The sequence below is a fragment of the Chiloscyllium plagiosum genome, unplaced genomic scaffold (assembly GCF_037043375.1).
Source record: "Chiloscyllium plagiosum isolate Xiang-an unplaced genomic scaffold, Cpla_swu_hap1 HiC_scaffold_19, whole genome shotgun sequence".
Taxonomy (NCBI): domain Eukaryota; kingdom Metazoa; phylum Chordata; class Chondrichthyes; order Orectolobiformes; family Hemiscylliidae; genus Chiloscyllium; species Chiloscyllium plagiosum.
In genome coordinates, this window is record NW_028270157.1 from 58,785,344 (window position 1) to 58,802,929 (window position 17,586).

General features: G+C 39.4%; 1 protein-coding gene across 4 annotated transcripts in view; it reads right to left on the bottom strand.

Annotated features, from left to right (window-relative positions):
* Positions 1–5,667: 5,667 nt before the first annotated feature.
* Positions 5,668–17,586, bottom strand: part of znf800a (zinc finger protein 800a) — a 116,269-nt gene continuing 104,350 nt past the window's right edge. For all 4 annotated transcript variants that reach the window (XM_087997428.1, XM_043709124.2, XM_043709125.2 and 1 more), the window contains 2 exons: positions 14,426–16,159; positions 5,668–12,689 (listed from right to left, as the gene is read on the bottom strand). In XM_087997428.1, the coding sequence (XP_087853554.1) occupies positions 12,676–12,689; positions 14,426–16,159 (1,748 nt within the window). In that variant the 3' untranslated portion in view covers positions 5,668–12,675. The remainder of the gene's footprint in view (positions 12,690–14,425; positions 16,160–17,586) is intronic.

A 17,586-nucleotide genomic window follows, 5' to 3' on the forward strand; every position in this document is an offset into this window, starting at 1 on the left:
TCTAATTATATGTTAAAGTATCTGTTTGCATGATTTATTATTAACTTTACTCAAAACCAGAACAATAAACTATAACAAAATAAAAGGGCCAAACCAGCATAATAACATCTGAGAGATAGCATAGGTCACATTTGAACTTAAAGTGATATAGAGTTTACCATTTTAATTCTTTACCAAGTGTTATAAATGAATTACATCATGCATTCAACCAAATGTGCCAATTATGACTTGAAAGTAAAATGAATCCCCTTTCATTAAATTGTTATGTGAGGTAATCTCTAGATTTATGATAGGGGTTTAAATACTCACTTTGGTTGATCTTGCTTCTTTCCTGGCTGGATCATGGCTTTCGCAGTCGATTCATTGATAATGTATGTGTTCTCGTACACCTAAGTAGCACATATATTTTGTAATTGAAAAGTGTCTTCATGAAAGATAGGCGTGGCATTCTTCTTCAAACATAGAGAAGTGGGTTACAGAATTCATTTTTGTGACTAATGCATTGGGTGTTTACATAACCTATTCTCAATGGCTTCAAACTACAAACCATTGGAATCTAGTGTGACCAACAGCCTCTTCATGTATTGGTTGGGGGCTGTATCCTGGCAAGTTCTGTCCAAGCACTGGACCCAGAGGGCTCGGTAAAACTGTTAACCCGTTAACACAGCATTAAATCATAGTTAGGTGATAGGAAGCTTGTTGAGAAGGTTGTGAATGCCACTGTATGAAAGACATTTGTACACTATTAACCAGGAGGACAACTAGAGCAGAGTGGGTAATGGCTGCTTGCAGTAATAGGGATGTGAGGTTATATTCTGATTGATCACTTTTTCAATCTAGAGAAAATGATATATGAGGAAGTGCAAAGTGCAGTCAAATGTCTACATTCCTTTATGATGGTATGATGTAATTGGTTAGACCATCATAAATTAAACCAAAACTGAAAATGTCACCTAAGTCTGACCAGTGGAGTGGAATACCTGTCTGCTTATTTTATGTTGTGCTGATAGTCAATGAAATGTGAGTAAAGCAAGGAGAGGGATTAATCTCCTCTCTTTCTGGCACCCTTAATTTTGTTCATTTGTTACTTTATTCTTTTCTGGTGATTTGAATTTATCGATGCTTAGAAATGTTGCAAGATGCAGGATCAGAAATACTTCAGCCAGTCAGATTTGACAGAATAGTATAAGTTGTGGTGGTCAGCTGAAACTTTGCATTCTTGCATTTGTCCTAGGTACAAAAATTAAATGCTTCATCAATGTCATTTTTCAGCAATTGAAGCACTGTCCTACTGAGCAAAATACTTGTTCACTTTTTATTCGCTTACTTTGTATTTGAGTGATTACTGACTCACCGTTCACACTCATTTGGACACTCAGTGTTTTTGTGCTTTGCATGTACCACAAACCTTTAGCACTTCATGCTCAGATTTTCTCTTCTTCCACTCACTACCAGCATCCCCAACTCCACGCCCTTCACTCGTGTAAAGCCTACTTGCATTTCCACCTTGCCTTCGTGCTGATGAAAGGTCATCGCTGCCCTGAAATGTTAATTCTGTTTCTCTCTCCACAGATGTTTCTATTTTCACAAAAGATTATTTTGGCTCATCTGGCTCAGTCCAGTTGCAAGTTCCTTTTTTCCCCCCTCTGTTGTACAAGTCTAAGCTGCTGCATTGTGGCATTTTGTTAATTACTTGATTTTTGTGTTTGTGAACTGAAGGTAATAATTGAGAACAAAAGAGTTTGTGAACTGCCAGAGATTTTTTTATTTGTGGAATCAGAATATTACAGTATTGGAACCTGTAATTTGGTTTGTCCTATTGTTAAAGATTTCTTGATAAGTTGGCCTCCTTTGTGCTGTTCAAAAGATGAGTTAAATATGGTCTGTGTTATGGAAAATAATCCCTCAAGTGATGTTAAAAAGCTAAAATAGGAAAGCATAAATAGAGTTCCATGGTGCTGAGCTTTAATTCTACTCACACTACAAGTTTCCTCTCAACTTATTTTATCTACCTTGCCTATCCCATTAATTTCCTCATCACAAATTCTGATTATGACCTGCAATCTGCCAGAAACAGTGATGGAAGCAGATTCTATATTAACTTGCAAAAGAGCATTGGATAAATACTTTGAAGAAAAACGTTACAGTCCTGTGGCGAAAGCACCTGAAAGTAGTTAACCATGAAGGAACCAGCAGACACATGATGGGCTGAACAATCTGCTATTGTACTGTATCACATCTAGTGTTATGAGTTAGGATCCATTTGCGCAGTGCTAACAGTTTTTAAAAGTTCGTCTAATGCTTTTTTCAGTAAGAGCTTTTATAAAGAACTTAGTCTACTTGGAGATTAAATAGGCCGCTCAGGAGATCGTAAAGCGATTTGTCAATCTAGGTTGGTTTGTGAGGGAAAAAGAAACCACAACTCATGGTATTTAGACCAAATCCTTCAGTTTTTTAAAAATGTGTAAGAGTTTGATTCCTAGTTTATGAGAGTGGGGGCTTGGTATTGCTGCAGTCTTGACTATAATGCAAGCATTTGAGTCATAAATTATAGAAGCCCTACAGTGTGGAAACAGGCCCTTTAGCCCAACAAGTCCACACCAACCCCTCTGAAGAGTAACCCACCCAGACCCATTCCCCTCCTCTATTATCCTACATTTACCCCTGACTAATGCACCTAACCTACACATCCCTTAACACGATGGGCAATTTTGCGTGACCTATTCACTTAACCTGCACATTTTTGAATTGTGAAAGGAAGCCAGAGCATCCACAGGAAACCCACGCAGACACAAGGAGAATGTGCAAACTCCACTCAGACAGACGCCAGAGGCTAGAATTGAACCTGGGTCCCTGGCACTGTATGACAGCAGTGCTAGCCACTGAGCCACCTAAAAACAATCTAATTTGTTTTCTCCCTTTACCTTTTTATTGTGAGGATATGAGACCTCACTGATCTCATCAATAACCACTATACTACTAGCAAATGTTTTTATTTGTTACAGTAGTTTGGATTTCCATGTTCACATCAGTGTTTCTTCAAATGGTGTATGAGAGGTTACTTTTGAGAAGCCATTGCAACAATCAGCAAGCATTACCAAAGATGGCATGAAAGCTACTCTAGCACTCATAAAAGTCATGTGGATTTAAAAGATACACATGAATTTTTTCCTTATTTTCAATGCATCCAGGGAATTGATGGTGTTTGCTGTGTAAAGGAAGGAGCAGGAAAGAACAGCTTCTTCGGAGAGATGGTCATATTGGTTCAGTCTTTTCAAAAGGTAATGATCCCATTACTTTCTCTGATTAGACAAGGCACTTTCCCATAGATATATATAAACAATAGAAGTCAGAGTCTTCATTTTTGCCAAACTGCACCCAGCAGGAAACTAGTCACCTTGACCTTTAAGGATGCACTCAAAGCTCCAAAATATACCTTCATTAATTCTGATATTAGAAGCATATACAAATCTGAACTGATGGGAACCAGAAATCCATTTTTGTTGCTCTTTAAAACTTAACTCCTTTGCAAGTTCTTAACGGTTAGGTTTTGTTGCACATTCTCTCGAGATTCTCCCTGAGACGAACCTGAAGTGAGCTCATTAATAGCGTGGAAAAGACTGTTTTGCTTTGTGGAATCTGTAAGTGGTCGAGGGACTATGGTGTTTCTTCTGTCTCGGAGATCTATTCAGCATACATTTTAGGTAAAACCTGCTTCAGCTTATTAAGTATGCAGACTTAAATTGGCAATTACCTGTATGTTGAACAGAACAGTATATTCAAATTTAATTATGAACCTCAAAACGCACCAATCATGCGAATCTTACCATGTTATCCCGTGGAAGTATCTCTCCAATTATCCAGTTGAGGACAATAGAAAAGTGGTTTGGAAGAATTTGCTTGGTTCCACTATTACATCTCAAAATGTAACCAGAGATCTTCTGGTAATAGCTTCACATCCCATCCAACATTATCATCTTTCAGTCTGAGCTGATCTTCCTTGGTAAGATGTGCAGCCAAGCTTCTGTACCAACACCACCGACGGCTGAATCAACCACTCATCTTCCCCTTGATTAGCCTCATACTGTACCTGTACTGTCAAACAGTTTGGATCAGATATTCCATTTTGGTTGAACCATAAATCTATTCCAAGAAAACTGTGCAGATTGCACAAAGACAGAATACCACCCTGTGCTGCAAGTCTATTCTCCCTCTACATTTGTAAGTGCTACAGAGTTAACGGTTGTCACAAAACTGGTCAGTGGTTAATGTAACACATTTTCCTGAATGAAAACCAATCAGTTCGTTTATCATCTGTATTTCAGGGAGCTTGGAGATTATGTAATTACATGTATTGTTAAACAACCAGTAGAGTGAGAAAATAACGTGAAGCACAGGATTTCAAGGGAAGATTTTGTTGACAAACCAGAGTTCTTCAAAGTGACAGATATGGTGACTGGGAAGTGTAGCAAATGCAGTGAATAGTGAGATTCAGGAAGCCTTTGACAAGATAGTATTAGGAAACCAGTGGATAATTTGAGATGTATGGAATTAGATCAAGAGCAACAAATCTAAGCTTCTAAAATTAAATTTTGGATATCGGCATTGCTTGCAAGGCTGGTATTACCTGTCCATCCCGATTTGCCTTGAGCAGGTCGTTTGAGGCCGACATCTTGAAAGGAGTAGCTGTTTGTTACAACTTGGCTGATTGATCTTCACAGAACAAGTTAAAGGCATTTACAGAGGAACCTCGATTATCTGGCATCCGATTATCCAAGTTTCAAATGACCCAAACAAGATCGGAAGGTCCTGATGTTTGACCGTGTTACCCGGCATTTGATTATCCAAACAAAATACTCCCTGCCTGTGTCCTTTGGATAATCGAGGTTCCTCTGTACCTTAGCGTGTGACTTTAAAGATTGTTTCATGGATCCTAGGTATCATTGACAAGGCCAGCATTTATTGCCCATCCTCAATTTGCTTTGAACTAGGAGCAGCTAAGCGTAAACTACTTTCCTGTGGGTCTAGTGTCAGACCAGAACGATTTCCTTCCCGAAATAGCATTAGAGGATTCACATGACCACAACTTCACGGTCACTTTTACTGCGATTGTGTTTTTTTTCTAAACCTGGAAGTAAAAAAGCAATGAAACTTCCCAACCTACCTTGGTGGGTTTTCAACATGTATTCTGTGCATTCCCTACCAAAACCATAGCAAAGTTTTACTAAATAGGAAGGGATGAAACAGTAAAAGCTAAAGGGAGCTTCATAAGTGGTTTAAAGTTGATCGTTGTGTCCAACAGGAATCTATCTGGGACTACTTTTTTCACTTGTAACATCAACAATTTTAAGAGGGGGATGTGGCGTTGATGGCCTAGGCAGAAGTACATAATACTTAAACACGTAAAGATCAAAAATACAGTAACTCAAGATTGTAATCTTTGAGGACTACGCTCCAGTGGTATTGATAGCCCTTTCAACCCCAACAAAAATATACCGTCTCAACATGGTGTGGGGTGGGTGGAGGGAATGTAAATTTTATCAAGTACAAAAGATTCTTCAGTTTAGAGCCTGACATGTTCTAATACTGTAGAACTAAAGGTGAAATCCTAGTAAACAAAAACTAATTCTGCAATCTATAAGAGACAGAGACACAGTGCACAGAACCTCAATTTCAATGGCTTTATTTACTGTTATACTTAATGTGACTGTCAGTACAATACTCTATTGCTAGTCACTGCCACCCAGAGGAATTCTTAGGCAATTTTTCTTTCTTTGCTCTAAACAATGTTCAAGACAGTTTGTCATATGATACCATCACAGAATAAAACAGTAGATGGATTAAGTCAGACTTGGTATTTGATTGCTCTGCAGTACCAACAACTCTGGTTGCTGCACCAGCACAGTTTCTTCATTTAGGCTTCCTCAGTGTATCTTTGTTCCAGAAACAAAAGTTCATCTACATTCAATTTACCTATAGCAGCAAGTAATATCCAGTACAATTAACAACACATTCCTTCATATAAGTACGTGCACACATATAAAAATGAAATAAGATTGTGAATTTCTGAAGAAAAATAGTCACAGAAAATTGCAAACCGCAAGAATGCCTCTTTCAAATGAGCAAGATAATTTGTGTAGTTTTGTTGAATTGCTTCCCTTCCCTCCAATTTTTCAAACATGTGTGTACCAATCCCCTTGTTGTGAAGCTAACCTGAAACACCATTGCCATGTTTCTTGGCTCTGTAAGATAATAAACTGTGCTGGTACCTGGAAAATTTTCTAAAATTCTGAAGACGTATCCTCCCAAAGAACAAGGTGGAGAACTAGTGACCCCTCACTATTAAAACCAAAGGTCGACTACTTCAGTTACTTTGCTGCTAATCACAAGTTCATTGTTCACTCATGCTCCAGCAAACTGGTGCGCCTCAAAACAAAAACAATCAAACAGCTAAATAAAAGCTGCTCCACATGAAGCAGCATCAATTGCATCTAGAACATAGGTGATATTGTTTTCATAACCTCGTTACTCGATTTTAGGGCTAACTAAATTCTTCGTTAAATGGGCTCCTTATGCATTCAGGGACACTTGAGCTTCTAGATTACACAATTATCTGGCAGGATTACTCAAAAACTACCCCTGTACCCTTAATTGTCTCAACAGTATTCGCTGAAGCTAAAGCTTTAGAACCTCTTGACAGTCAGGGATTTATTTAATTGATTTTGCTTTGAACAGAAAGCAGTTTACATAAACTAAACTTTTCTTTTTGGAAGTGAGGAGCATTAACAGTTTTCTTTCACTTCAACAATTGTGTGTTTTGGCTTTTTGCCTTCACCTCACCAAGGCATTTACTTCCTCACTACAGAAATGCATTCAGTGCCTTAGCCCAGAAACCATTATTCTTGAAAGTCTTCAAACAAAATGCAGTCAAGCTTAGGAAAGAATAGAATCGTATGATACAGAAAAGACCCTTCCGCCTGGAGTGTACATCACATCCAAGTTTGATCTTATCCTCACCCAGCGTGCACATAATCCTGTATAATGATGAAAGCCAAGGAACAGTGTCTGACATTCCCACTTTACATGCTGAAGCCAACCACAACATTCCTATGACAAACCTCAGCAGCCAACACTTAAATTTCTATCACACCCTCAAAAACAACAAGCCAGTTTATAGCGGATAACACAACACAACCAGCCAAACCAGAGAAATTTGTGCTGCCTGTAGCCAACATTAATGAGACGCTTCTATTCAAGAAGAAAAAAAAATAAGAGATGCTGCTAAAGTGATGCAAGAGAAAATACTTTCTCACAGCAAGTAATTAGGGAAGTGGGAATGCACCGCCTGGAAACGTGGTGCATCTATGTTCAATTGAGGCATTCCCAAGGATGATTATCTGGATAGAAATAACACGCAAGGATCTGGAAAAAAATGCAAGAGATTGGCACGAGGTAATGATGCTCATTTGAAGACCCCAAGCAGACACAAAGGGCTGAATGGTCTCCTTTTGCAGCATAAAAATTCCATGATTCTGTAAAGGAAGCAATCATTGAAACAAGGAGAGAAAAGGTGGGTGGAGCATTTCGAATTCTTGTGAAATTATTGTTTGTTACATACTTAATAAATAATGGTAATGGATATCTAAGTTCCTCAATAGTAAGCCTTCAATAAACTCATGATTTTATCAACTTACTGTCTAAATAGAATGCTATCAATAAAATATTAAATGCAAAGCAGTAAATATTAACAGAAGGAAAACTTTGCTATCATTCGTTTACCTAACAAGAAACAAATTGGATTACTTTATCACTTCAAAGGAGCTGAGCTGACTTTAACAAACAAGTTTAAAGTTCCCTTGTACGCAATTGGGTAAGCCCTCAAGTAAAATTGTGTCCGATTCCTGAAAATCACCTTTGAGTGAATCATGGGATTTTCCATGGGACCCAATGTTAAAACTAGAGTTAGATTCCATTGTTTTCTGGATGAGAAATGTCCAATGCAAGAGGTGAAACACTTTACTATACTTGTGCAAAATTGCATTCTTAGCTGAAATAGCTCACGAAGTAAAATGTATCACCTAAATGTAGGATTACACACTGCCCTGATTTTCTGATGGCTAGATAACCATTTCTGCAACATAGATAGTTCCTGTAGAATCACCACTGTCAGAGATTCCAAGGGAATTGTTTGGAAAGTTGAAGATTCTGATGGGCAATTCCTTATCGCTGTTACCCTCAAAGTATCCATTAAAACCATATAATTTGGAGATCAAGTTAAGTTTAAAGAAAAAGCCAGGAAAATATAGATTACTAAAAACCTAGATAAAAACAACACACTGTGGATGCTGGAAACATGAAATAAAAACAGAGGATGCTGGAGGAATTCTCAAGGTCTTCCTCCTTCAGATTCTTTACACCCCAGCTGCTGACTTGACACCTCCTGGCAACCGCCCAGTCTATCTCGAACTCCACATCCCCTGCCAGACCCAGTATCTCCCATCCACCCTTAAATACCCTCGATCATTTACCTGGCCCTTTTCTCCATCTTGTGCCCAGGTCCTAGCACCTCATCCCTGCCCATCTAATGCTCGACCCTCACACACTTACCTCATGTGCTTATCTTTACACAGGAGCGGTCAGTCTGCCCATGATGCTGGATGTTTAATTTACAGGACATGACATCTGATTGCCATGAGAAAAGGGGATATAGTTAACCTTCCCTCAACTATCCTGCACTATAAGAAACCTATCAGGTTTGGGAGTACAAGAGATCAAAGTCTCCTGTTAAAAATGTGGAATTCTTAATACAAACAGAAGCCGAGTGGCAATCTCAGTGTAATTCCCACACTCCTCACAAACCGGGGCCCACAATCTTTAAAAATACTGTTTTACTGGATAGAACTGTCAGATTTGCCACACTCCATCTAGTGGCCAATGTTCATCAGTGCACTTTGGCAGCAAACTTGCAGAATCATTTACACTCAACATCTCAGGCTGAGGGTGGGAAGAGAAATGAGACAAGGCTGAAGAGCAAGGTTGAGAGGGATACAAAACTGTGGGTCAACGATCAGTCAGGTGGCTGGGTGAGAAGGGGAGGAGGGCAGGCACTGCTTGGGAGCGAGGTCAGTAAAAAAAAAGGTGGCAGCAGACGCGAGTGGGGGATGGGAGGTGAAGAGGGACTGGGGTGAGACCAGAAGTGCTAGGAAACAGTTTATTTGAAGGGCTGGCCGCAACAGAAAGTTTGGTAAACTACATTAAAAGTGAAACTGACAGCATCAAAAAAATATATTGACACCATTACCAATATTAATGTCAAATAATATTAAGCAAGTCAATGTTTAGCAGAGACATACTGTATGCAACACAACCGAATGCAATTTTGCTTCCTCAAAAATAGCATTTTGCTTGACCTCAAGACTAGTTACACTCCCAAGTAATTCTCCCTGTGGAATAGCTGAAAAGGAGAATTTTGCTTTTCGGTCATTTCAGATTGGTAGGCATTCACTGCATTTATTTAGTGCAAAGCTTTACTAAAACTATTCTTGTGCTTCATTTTGGAAAAATATCAATTTTGTTGTTACTATAGGATATTATGGTTGTATCATGCTAAACCTCTTATTGCAACAAATCTAAACATGTGTACATAACAGGGTAACTATAAGGGCATTTTACCCAACAGCTATTCATTTAAATGCTGATGGAAATCAGAAATTCTTCAGCAATTATATCCTTACTTCTGTATAGCCAATAATAAAAAAAAATTACATGCTCCAAGTTTTCAGTAAACAATGATACAATTAAGACAGTAGCAAAGGGACTTCTAATTTTTGGGTTTGAGAAAGGTGTTGCATCCATGAACCAAAATCCCTATACAGATGTCATAGCCTTAAGAGTCCAAGATGTTCAATTAAAATACGACCTTCCCTTCAGTGATGTGGCATAATTCCAGTCCAGGCAAATTTAGCAACTGGTGAGTTGGTCAGACTGGTCCAATTTGGATTGTTTGTCCGGTCACACTCAGGCCTACAAATGCATTGTAACAGTTGACTCTTTGCTAACATTACAAATAGAATTAGAATAAACACCTGCAAACTTTTCAATAGACATCGTATGAAACAATGTATCTGAAAATAAATCAATTTGAATGACACCACACCTTTGCGACATCACTCTTTCAGGTAGAGTGATAAATCAATTTGAGATAAGGATAGAAGCACATTCCTTGGCTCCTCCAAGGGAAGATTCTCCCACAAAACCTCCTGGGCCAGCTCCTACCCTTCTTCCAGACAGCCAAGAACTCTGAGAAATCAAAGAGATGATGTTTGTCACTTGAAAATCCAAGTATCTGAAACAAAGAGCTCCATATGGTTCTTAATAATCTGTCAAAGGCCTTTGACTGCATTGACCATATAACCCTTTTGAAGGTACTCCAGAGAACTGTGTGTCAAGCTAAGTTTGTTACTACCATGCAAATCCTGCATGACAGGATGAAAGCAACCATCCCTTGCAATGACTGGAGACCAAACTGTTTTGAATCTGCTCAGCACACAGCTAGGCTGGTCATGGAACGTACTCAGAGCCAACTTCAACAAGGGGGTCACCAATTTCAATTTGATAGGAAGTTTTTCAAACTCAACAGGCTGAAGACTAAGGTGACCCCCAAGCAAATCCAAGACTTAATATACGCCAGCAAGTCTGTAGTTGTGCCCACATCACCAGTGAAAGTCAGACCACCCTCAACCTACACACACACACACACAAACGTCGACTTCTCAATTAACACCAGCAAGAGTAAAAATTCGCTACCAGCCCTCCCCTGGACAGGGCTTGTATTTTTAAAAAAAACATTGGAACTTGATACTAAACATGGTCTCACAATTTGACAAAAAGAAAAATAAGCTTTGAATTAGTTTACATCCAGGTCAGGTCGCACAACTACAGCAATGAGAAGGCAAAACTGCTTGACAGCTGACTATCAAGCAGGCTCCTACTGAGTCTCTTCCCATTTCAAACAACTCAAATGATTGAACTCAAAATTTCCTGAAAATTGGTAATGTAAAATTATGCACTTTTACAATCAATACAATGGATTTTCAGAATTGAGAAATAAAATAAAGTGAGTGATGTTCGGATATCTCAAAAGAGATCTTGTCATTCACTGCTGATATGCATTGTTTCCTATACGTGAATAGCTTCTCCTGACCCTCAACATCAAACAGCTGTCCTGTCAAATTGAGGTGAATTTTAACAAATTAAAACTTGTGTTGCTGCAATCTAACTGAACAACCCAAAAATTGCCAAATCTAGAAAACAATTTGTCACCTTACCAAAATGTTAAAAATCTACTATACTTCAATGCTTAACATTAGTAAGTCACAATTTTTGGTCATTTTAAGATTGTTATGGACCAATAATTATAAAAACAGAAACTTTCTGCAAGAAAAATAATTAACCACTGTAGCTAATTGCTGTATAATTCGCATCAAGAAAGGCTAACAACTTTTAAAGGATACACAGCTATGGACAGTAAATGATGCTATAGAGTTTGCATATTCTTGCCATTGTTCACATTCCAATATACATCTTCTATATTTCTAAGGGCACCCCAAAAATAAAAATTATACTTCAGCTGAGCATATTGGACTCAAGTGCAAACAGTTTGCTGTACCAACACAGAAATTTTCTTTTAAACAGAATCCACAATTTTATGCATACATATACAAAGTCTCTAACATGGTTAAAAAAAATTCTTCTTAAATCTATTGCTTTCTCCTGTGAATGACTATCAAAACATTTATATTTTAATGAACATGTTAAAAATCAATATACTATATAAGAATTAGATATAAATTAGTTCTCTCTTGCTATGAGGATATATTTCCGTTACTGTTTCTAATTTCAGTATAAGTGTGGTGCAGTTAATCATATTTTCTTGCAATCTCTTTATAGATATGTAAAGGTTTTAGAAGTGACAATCACATGCAAAAGTTTAGCATCACCCTTAAAAAACATATAAAAAGGACAAGAAAAGAAATGTCATTGCCTGCTGGTTTCTTCATTCTCTAATTGACTTCAGGAATGCACAGCAATTAGAATTTGTGATCCTAAAACAGAAAGGTCAGGTTATATACAGCAGAGTCTTTGAAGGAGAACAATACAGTGTGTTCCATGGCATGTTGCTCTCTCCGTGTTCCAATCAAAATTCTTCTGGTTCCTGCTAAGCTACGCCATCAGAGATCTGGGAGTTCATAACAAACATACACCACTCTACAGCAGTATTATAACTGTACCATGATTTTCAATCAACCTGTTCCTCTGTTCCCATAAAAGATTGGTCAGTTGCAAGATCTATTCACTCTTGTGAGCACAGAGCACATTTCACCAAGGTGTTGGAAAGCAACTTGCCATTCAATGTTGGTAGAGCACATTGCATTTCTGCCAGAGTGGCTGGAGTGCCATTCTGGAATGTTGTACCATTTTACATTTTGGTACATAAAAATTTATTCATCTCTTGGTTTAAACTTCATTTCATAGAATTGCTCCTAATTTCGTGCCCATGATGCTTTGGTTTCCTATTTCTTCACAGCTGCTATTTGCTCAATGATTTTCAGTGTCTCGGCTACCAAATTGAATCTTCAAACGACAAGAATCCCAAAAAGTCCATTTATTGACATGTCATCTGGAATTATCTGGGTAGAGAGGTTTTGAAAAAACAAACACAAATTTAATGTGCTATGTTTGATATCATGTTTGTTAAGAAGTGGTAATAGCATGTCAAATTGTTTAAGCCATCATACAACCAGCAATCTTGGCTAATTAGTAAAAGGTAGTAATGACCTTTCTTCATAATGGCATTTCTACCACGTATATTTATTTCCTGGTTATTCCGCCTACCAATGAGTCAGCAAAAACAGCTTCTTCTAAAAAAAACTTAGCGCATTAATATTCTATAGCACCTTCATGATCATACTGAAGCTACAGCAGCAGAATTACTTTCAGTCTCTTGTTAGACAATATTACAAAAAAGGAGAATGCTGTCGAAACTTTTCATTACGCACTCATCAGGACAGGTGCAAGAATGACAAATTTCAAAGGGAACAACAGATATGCATGAGATTGTTTGATATGTCAAGTTTACTTGTTCGAGTGGTTACCATGGAGGATGTATTATGGAACAGATTCTCTGAAGCTTTGCTTATATTCAAAAACGTTGGCTGATTCAGATTGACAGAGGAATGCTGTCTCACAATGTTTTGTGTAATTATAAGAGATTAAATTCCTATTTGCAGAGGATAGGGCCCTGCTAATTTAAAAAAAAAGACTATTTCCCTGGCGCAGTCTATGTGACAAAGACTCATCTTCACTGATCCGTGGACTTGCTCACCCAGATCCCTCTGCATATCGATACTCCTAAGGGTTCTGCCAATCACTATATCATTTCCACCTGTACTTGACCTTTCAAAATGCATCACCTCACATTTGTCTGGATTAAAATCCACCTGTCACTTTTCTGTCCATACCTCCAACTGATCTACATCCTGCCATATCTTCTGACTATCCTCTTCATTATCTACAATTCCACCAATCTTTATTTCATCTGCAAACTTACTAATTAGACCAGCTATGTTTTCCTCCAAATCATTTATGTAGATCATAAACAGCAGAGATCCCAGCACTGACCCCTTTGCAATACCAATAGTCACTACCATACATTCTGAAAAGCATCTTTGCACCACTACCCTGTCTCCTAGGACTAAGCCAGTTCTGTATCCATCTTGTCTGCTCACCCCGATACCACGTGACTTCACCTTTTGTGCCAGTCTGCCATGAGGCACCTTGTCAAAGGCTTTATTGAAGTCCATGTAGACAACATCAACCATTTTCCCTCAATCATCTTTGTCACCTCCTCAAAAAACTCGATCAAGTTAGTAAGGCACAACCTCCCCCACACAAAACCATGCTGTCTGTCACTAATCAGTCCATTTGCTCCTAAATGCATGAAATTGGATTAGATTAGATTCCCTACAGTATGGAAACAGGCCCTTTGGCCCAACAAGTCCACACCAACCCTCCAAAGAGTAACCCACCCAGACCCATTCCCCATATTTACCCCTGACTAATATACCTAAAACTATGGGCAATTTGCGTAGCCAATTCACCTAATATAGATCTTGTCCCTGAGAATCTTTTCCAATAATTTCTCAAACTCCAACCTGAGGATTACAGGCCTGTAATTTCCTGGATTATCCCCGTTACCCTTCTTAAACATTGGGACAACATTGGCTATTTTCCAGTCCTCTGGGACTTCACCCATGTTGAGTGTTAAGACACAAATTTTGAAACGAGGCGCTCAGGATAAAAGATAAGCAAACAAAAATCATAGCTTTTAAAGTCACAAAATTAATGAAATCACTGCAACTCTTACCAGAGAGAAGGGCCTTGGATCGGGTGCTGCGGCCAACATTTTTATTTCCTTCCGGCGCCACCATTGCATTTTTGTGTGTCTTCTTGTGATGCTCCAGGTAGGTCTTTTTGGCGAATGCTTTTCCGCACTTAGTGCACTTGTGCAGCGAGAAGTGTTTGGTGAATTTAACTTCAGTGCCAGGGTCTGCTCCGTCAGTTTTCCTGCCAGCAACAGCAGGGCAGGGGACAGGAGAGGCGGAAGTACTGTCGTGCTTCTTGGTGTGCTTAGTTTCGTCTCTCTGGGGGCCTCTCCTCGGCACTCTGTTCAACACAAACTCGATTGGTTTTTTCACTGCCCGGCTCTCTAGGTTGGCCGTGATTTTGCCCAAGTAGCGAGTTGACTTCTTGTGCACCACCGTTATGTGCCGGACGACATCCCTCTTGCGACGTGTCTCGTAGGTGCACAGTGGGCACTTGTAGAACTTGACATAGAAATTATTGCCATCCGTGTGCAAGTCAATGTGCTTTGTCAAATTCTGCTTGGAGGTGAACTGCCGTTTGCACAGCTTGCAGTAGAGCTGCTTGAAGTCGAAACCCATTGAGAGCTTGGGTTTCTTGGGCTTGGAGTGGCCAATTACAGCAGCCGGACTTGAAGCCTTTGGACTCTCATTTTCTTGTTTCACTTTGTTTTTCAGCACTGGGGTGATTTTCTTTTCACCTGTTAGACTTGAGCCTTTGGGCTCGCCCTGAGGTGAGGGCCTACTGGCAAGCAGAGGCCCCTCGATGTTGCCTGTGCAGTAGGTACTAGCTTCAGTCAACTCCACGCAGCACACCATAGCTGTACTCTGCTCTGGAGGCTTCGACAGATTCTCTCCCAGATTCATTTTGTGCACAATCAGCATGTGGCGCTTCAGCATGACTTGTGAGCTGTACTTTCTCTTGCACAAAAGGCACTTACATGCTGTCAGGTTGTATTCTGCTTTTGAGGAAGACTTGCGCTTGCGAGGCAAAGGGACCACCGGGTGCTCAGTTGATGTCTCTTCCAAGCTGAGTGGCTGCCCTGGTTTGGTGGCGATGTCGGGTGTAATGCAGTCCCTCCTTAGACCTCTGTGCACTTCATCGAAGTGCCTCCGCACATTTGCTTTTGTGGCAAAGAACTTGTGGCACACAGGACAGTTCCTGCCTACACTGACTACTCCAATGCCCTTTGACCGTTTCCTGGCATTCGAGAGAGAGGATTGGTGCCCTGCACTGTTTTTTGTTTCGATGTACTTTTTCAGCTCTTCCATCTTCTTTTTGTGCACTTTTCTAATGTGTCGCCTTACACTACGTCGGGAATTGAAAGTTTTTGCACAGAGGCAGCAGACCAAGTGGGCAGCAAGACTGGAACCATTGGAGATCTCGATCTCTGTAAGGAGGGGCTCCGGACTTTGTTCTAACCTTTGGGCTGATATTTCTTTCTTAATAAGCTCTGTAGGAACTGAATGGACAAGTTCCAATGCTTCCTCTGGTACAATCTCTGGCATCTTTTCAATGTCTGACTCTTGTACTGGTAATGGGCTCGATGTTTGAGGACTGTATGTCTCTACATTGAGGACTGGATCATCAAGTCTAGTTACATGCTGGTACACTGCATTATGATTTGTTTCTATGGGTTCCAGTTTGATGATGTATTCCTGCTTATCAACCCTGGGATAAATTGCTTCCAAAAGTTCCCGTATCGTGTGACTCTGTTTATCGCTTGGATCTGTGAAATCTAAAAGTTGTAGAAATAGCTTACTTGAGTGGGGTACATAAAATAAATCTTAAAATGATAAGTTCGAAACAAAATTATTTCAAATTTTATCACATATAATTCATTATTTTGGTGGAATGGTGCAGATTATTCAAATACTTAAATTGCAGCTTTAACATTCTTGTAAAAATAATCTACAAAGGTCAATGAGTCATAATTTCTGTCGACTAATTATGACCTTAACACAACAGTTTCCACTTTGACTCAAAACAAAGAAATTTGTGTAAGATTCTGAATAACAGTACTTAATCATAGGACAGTAAAGAAAGAACAGTATATACTTGTATAGCATTTTTCAAGGCTTCAGAATCTCCTACAGCGCCTTAAGTTTTAAGGATAGCCAACTTGGAAATATGCCATCTGATTTGTACAGGACAAGGTTCTAAAGAAAGTAAACGAAATTCCGAGCAAATAATTTGCTTTAAAGAGGTGCTGGCTGAAGGACAAAGAACAGCTCACACCAAAGAGAATTCTCTATTATTTTCAATTTGTATCCTCCGACTTTTACTATCCACCTGAGAGGGAAGACAGGGCCACATCTGAAAGGAGACACCTTCAATAGTGCAGGGTCGTCACAGTACTGCATAAAAATGTGAGGTCAGATTTTGTGCTCATCATTGGAGTGTATTTAAATTTGAAGAAAGATGACTATTTGTAAAGAGACTGGATCTAAAGATCTTCAATATATTGCCTGAGAACAGGAAGTGGTTGCATATTGATGGGAAATAAATGGCTACTGTGAACTGAAAGTGAAGGAAACGAAAAGTCAATGCTGCTTTTAAAAGAGAACGTGCAAGGAGTTGTTTGCAGTTTGGGAAAGCAAGTAAAGCTAAATTCAAATTCATCATGCGCTGTGGTGGGATTCGAAACTGGATCCCCACAACAATACTTGGGTCACTGGATTAACAATCCATCAATAACACCACCAGGCCATTGCCTTCCCTGTTGTGATGAAGAGTGGAAGTGGAAAAGTGCAATTTTACGAAGACTTATTTTGACATTATGATTACAGACACTTAGCTATAAGAGGGACAGGACTGGCAGCTGAATGCCCCAGGGTTTAGATGTTTCAGGTGTGGTGGAAGGGGATGTAAAAAGGGTGAGGGAGTTACATTACTATAAAGGGGTATCTTACAGCTGTAGTGAGGGAGAATACATCAGACAATTCATACAGTGGGGCAATAGGGGTAGAACTCAGGAATAGGAAAGGGGAGATTACAATGCTGAGTGTATAAAACAGGCCTCAACAGCCGGCAGGAGGTAGGAAAGAATCTGTGAAGAGATTCTGGAAAGATCTAAAAACAGCAGGGTTGTTGTAGTGGGTGATTTTAACTCCCTGTATATTGACTAGGATGCGTTCAGTGCTAGGGGCTTGGATGGGGCAGAAT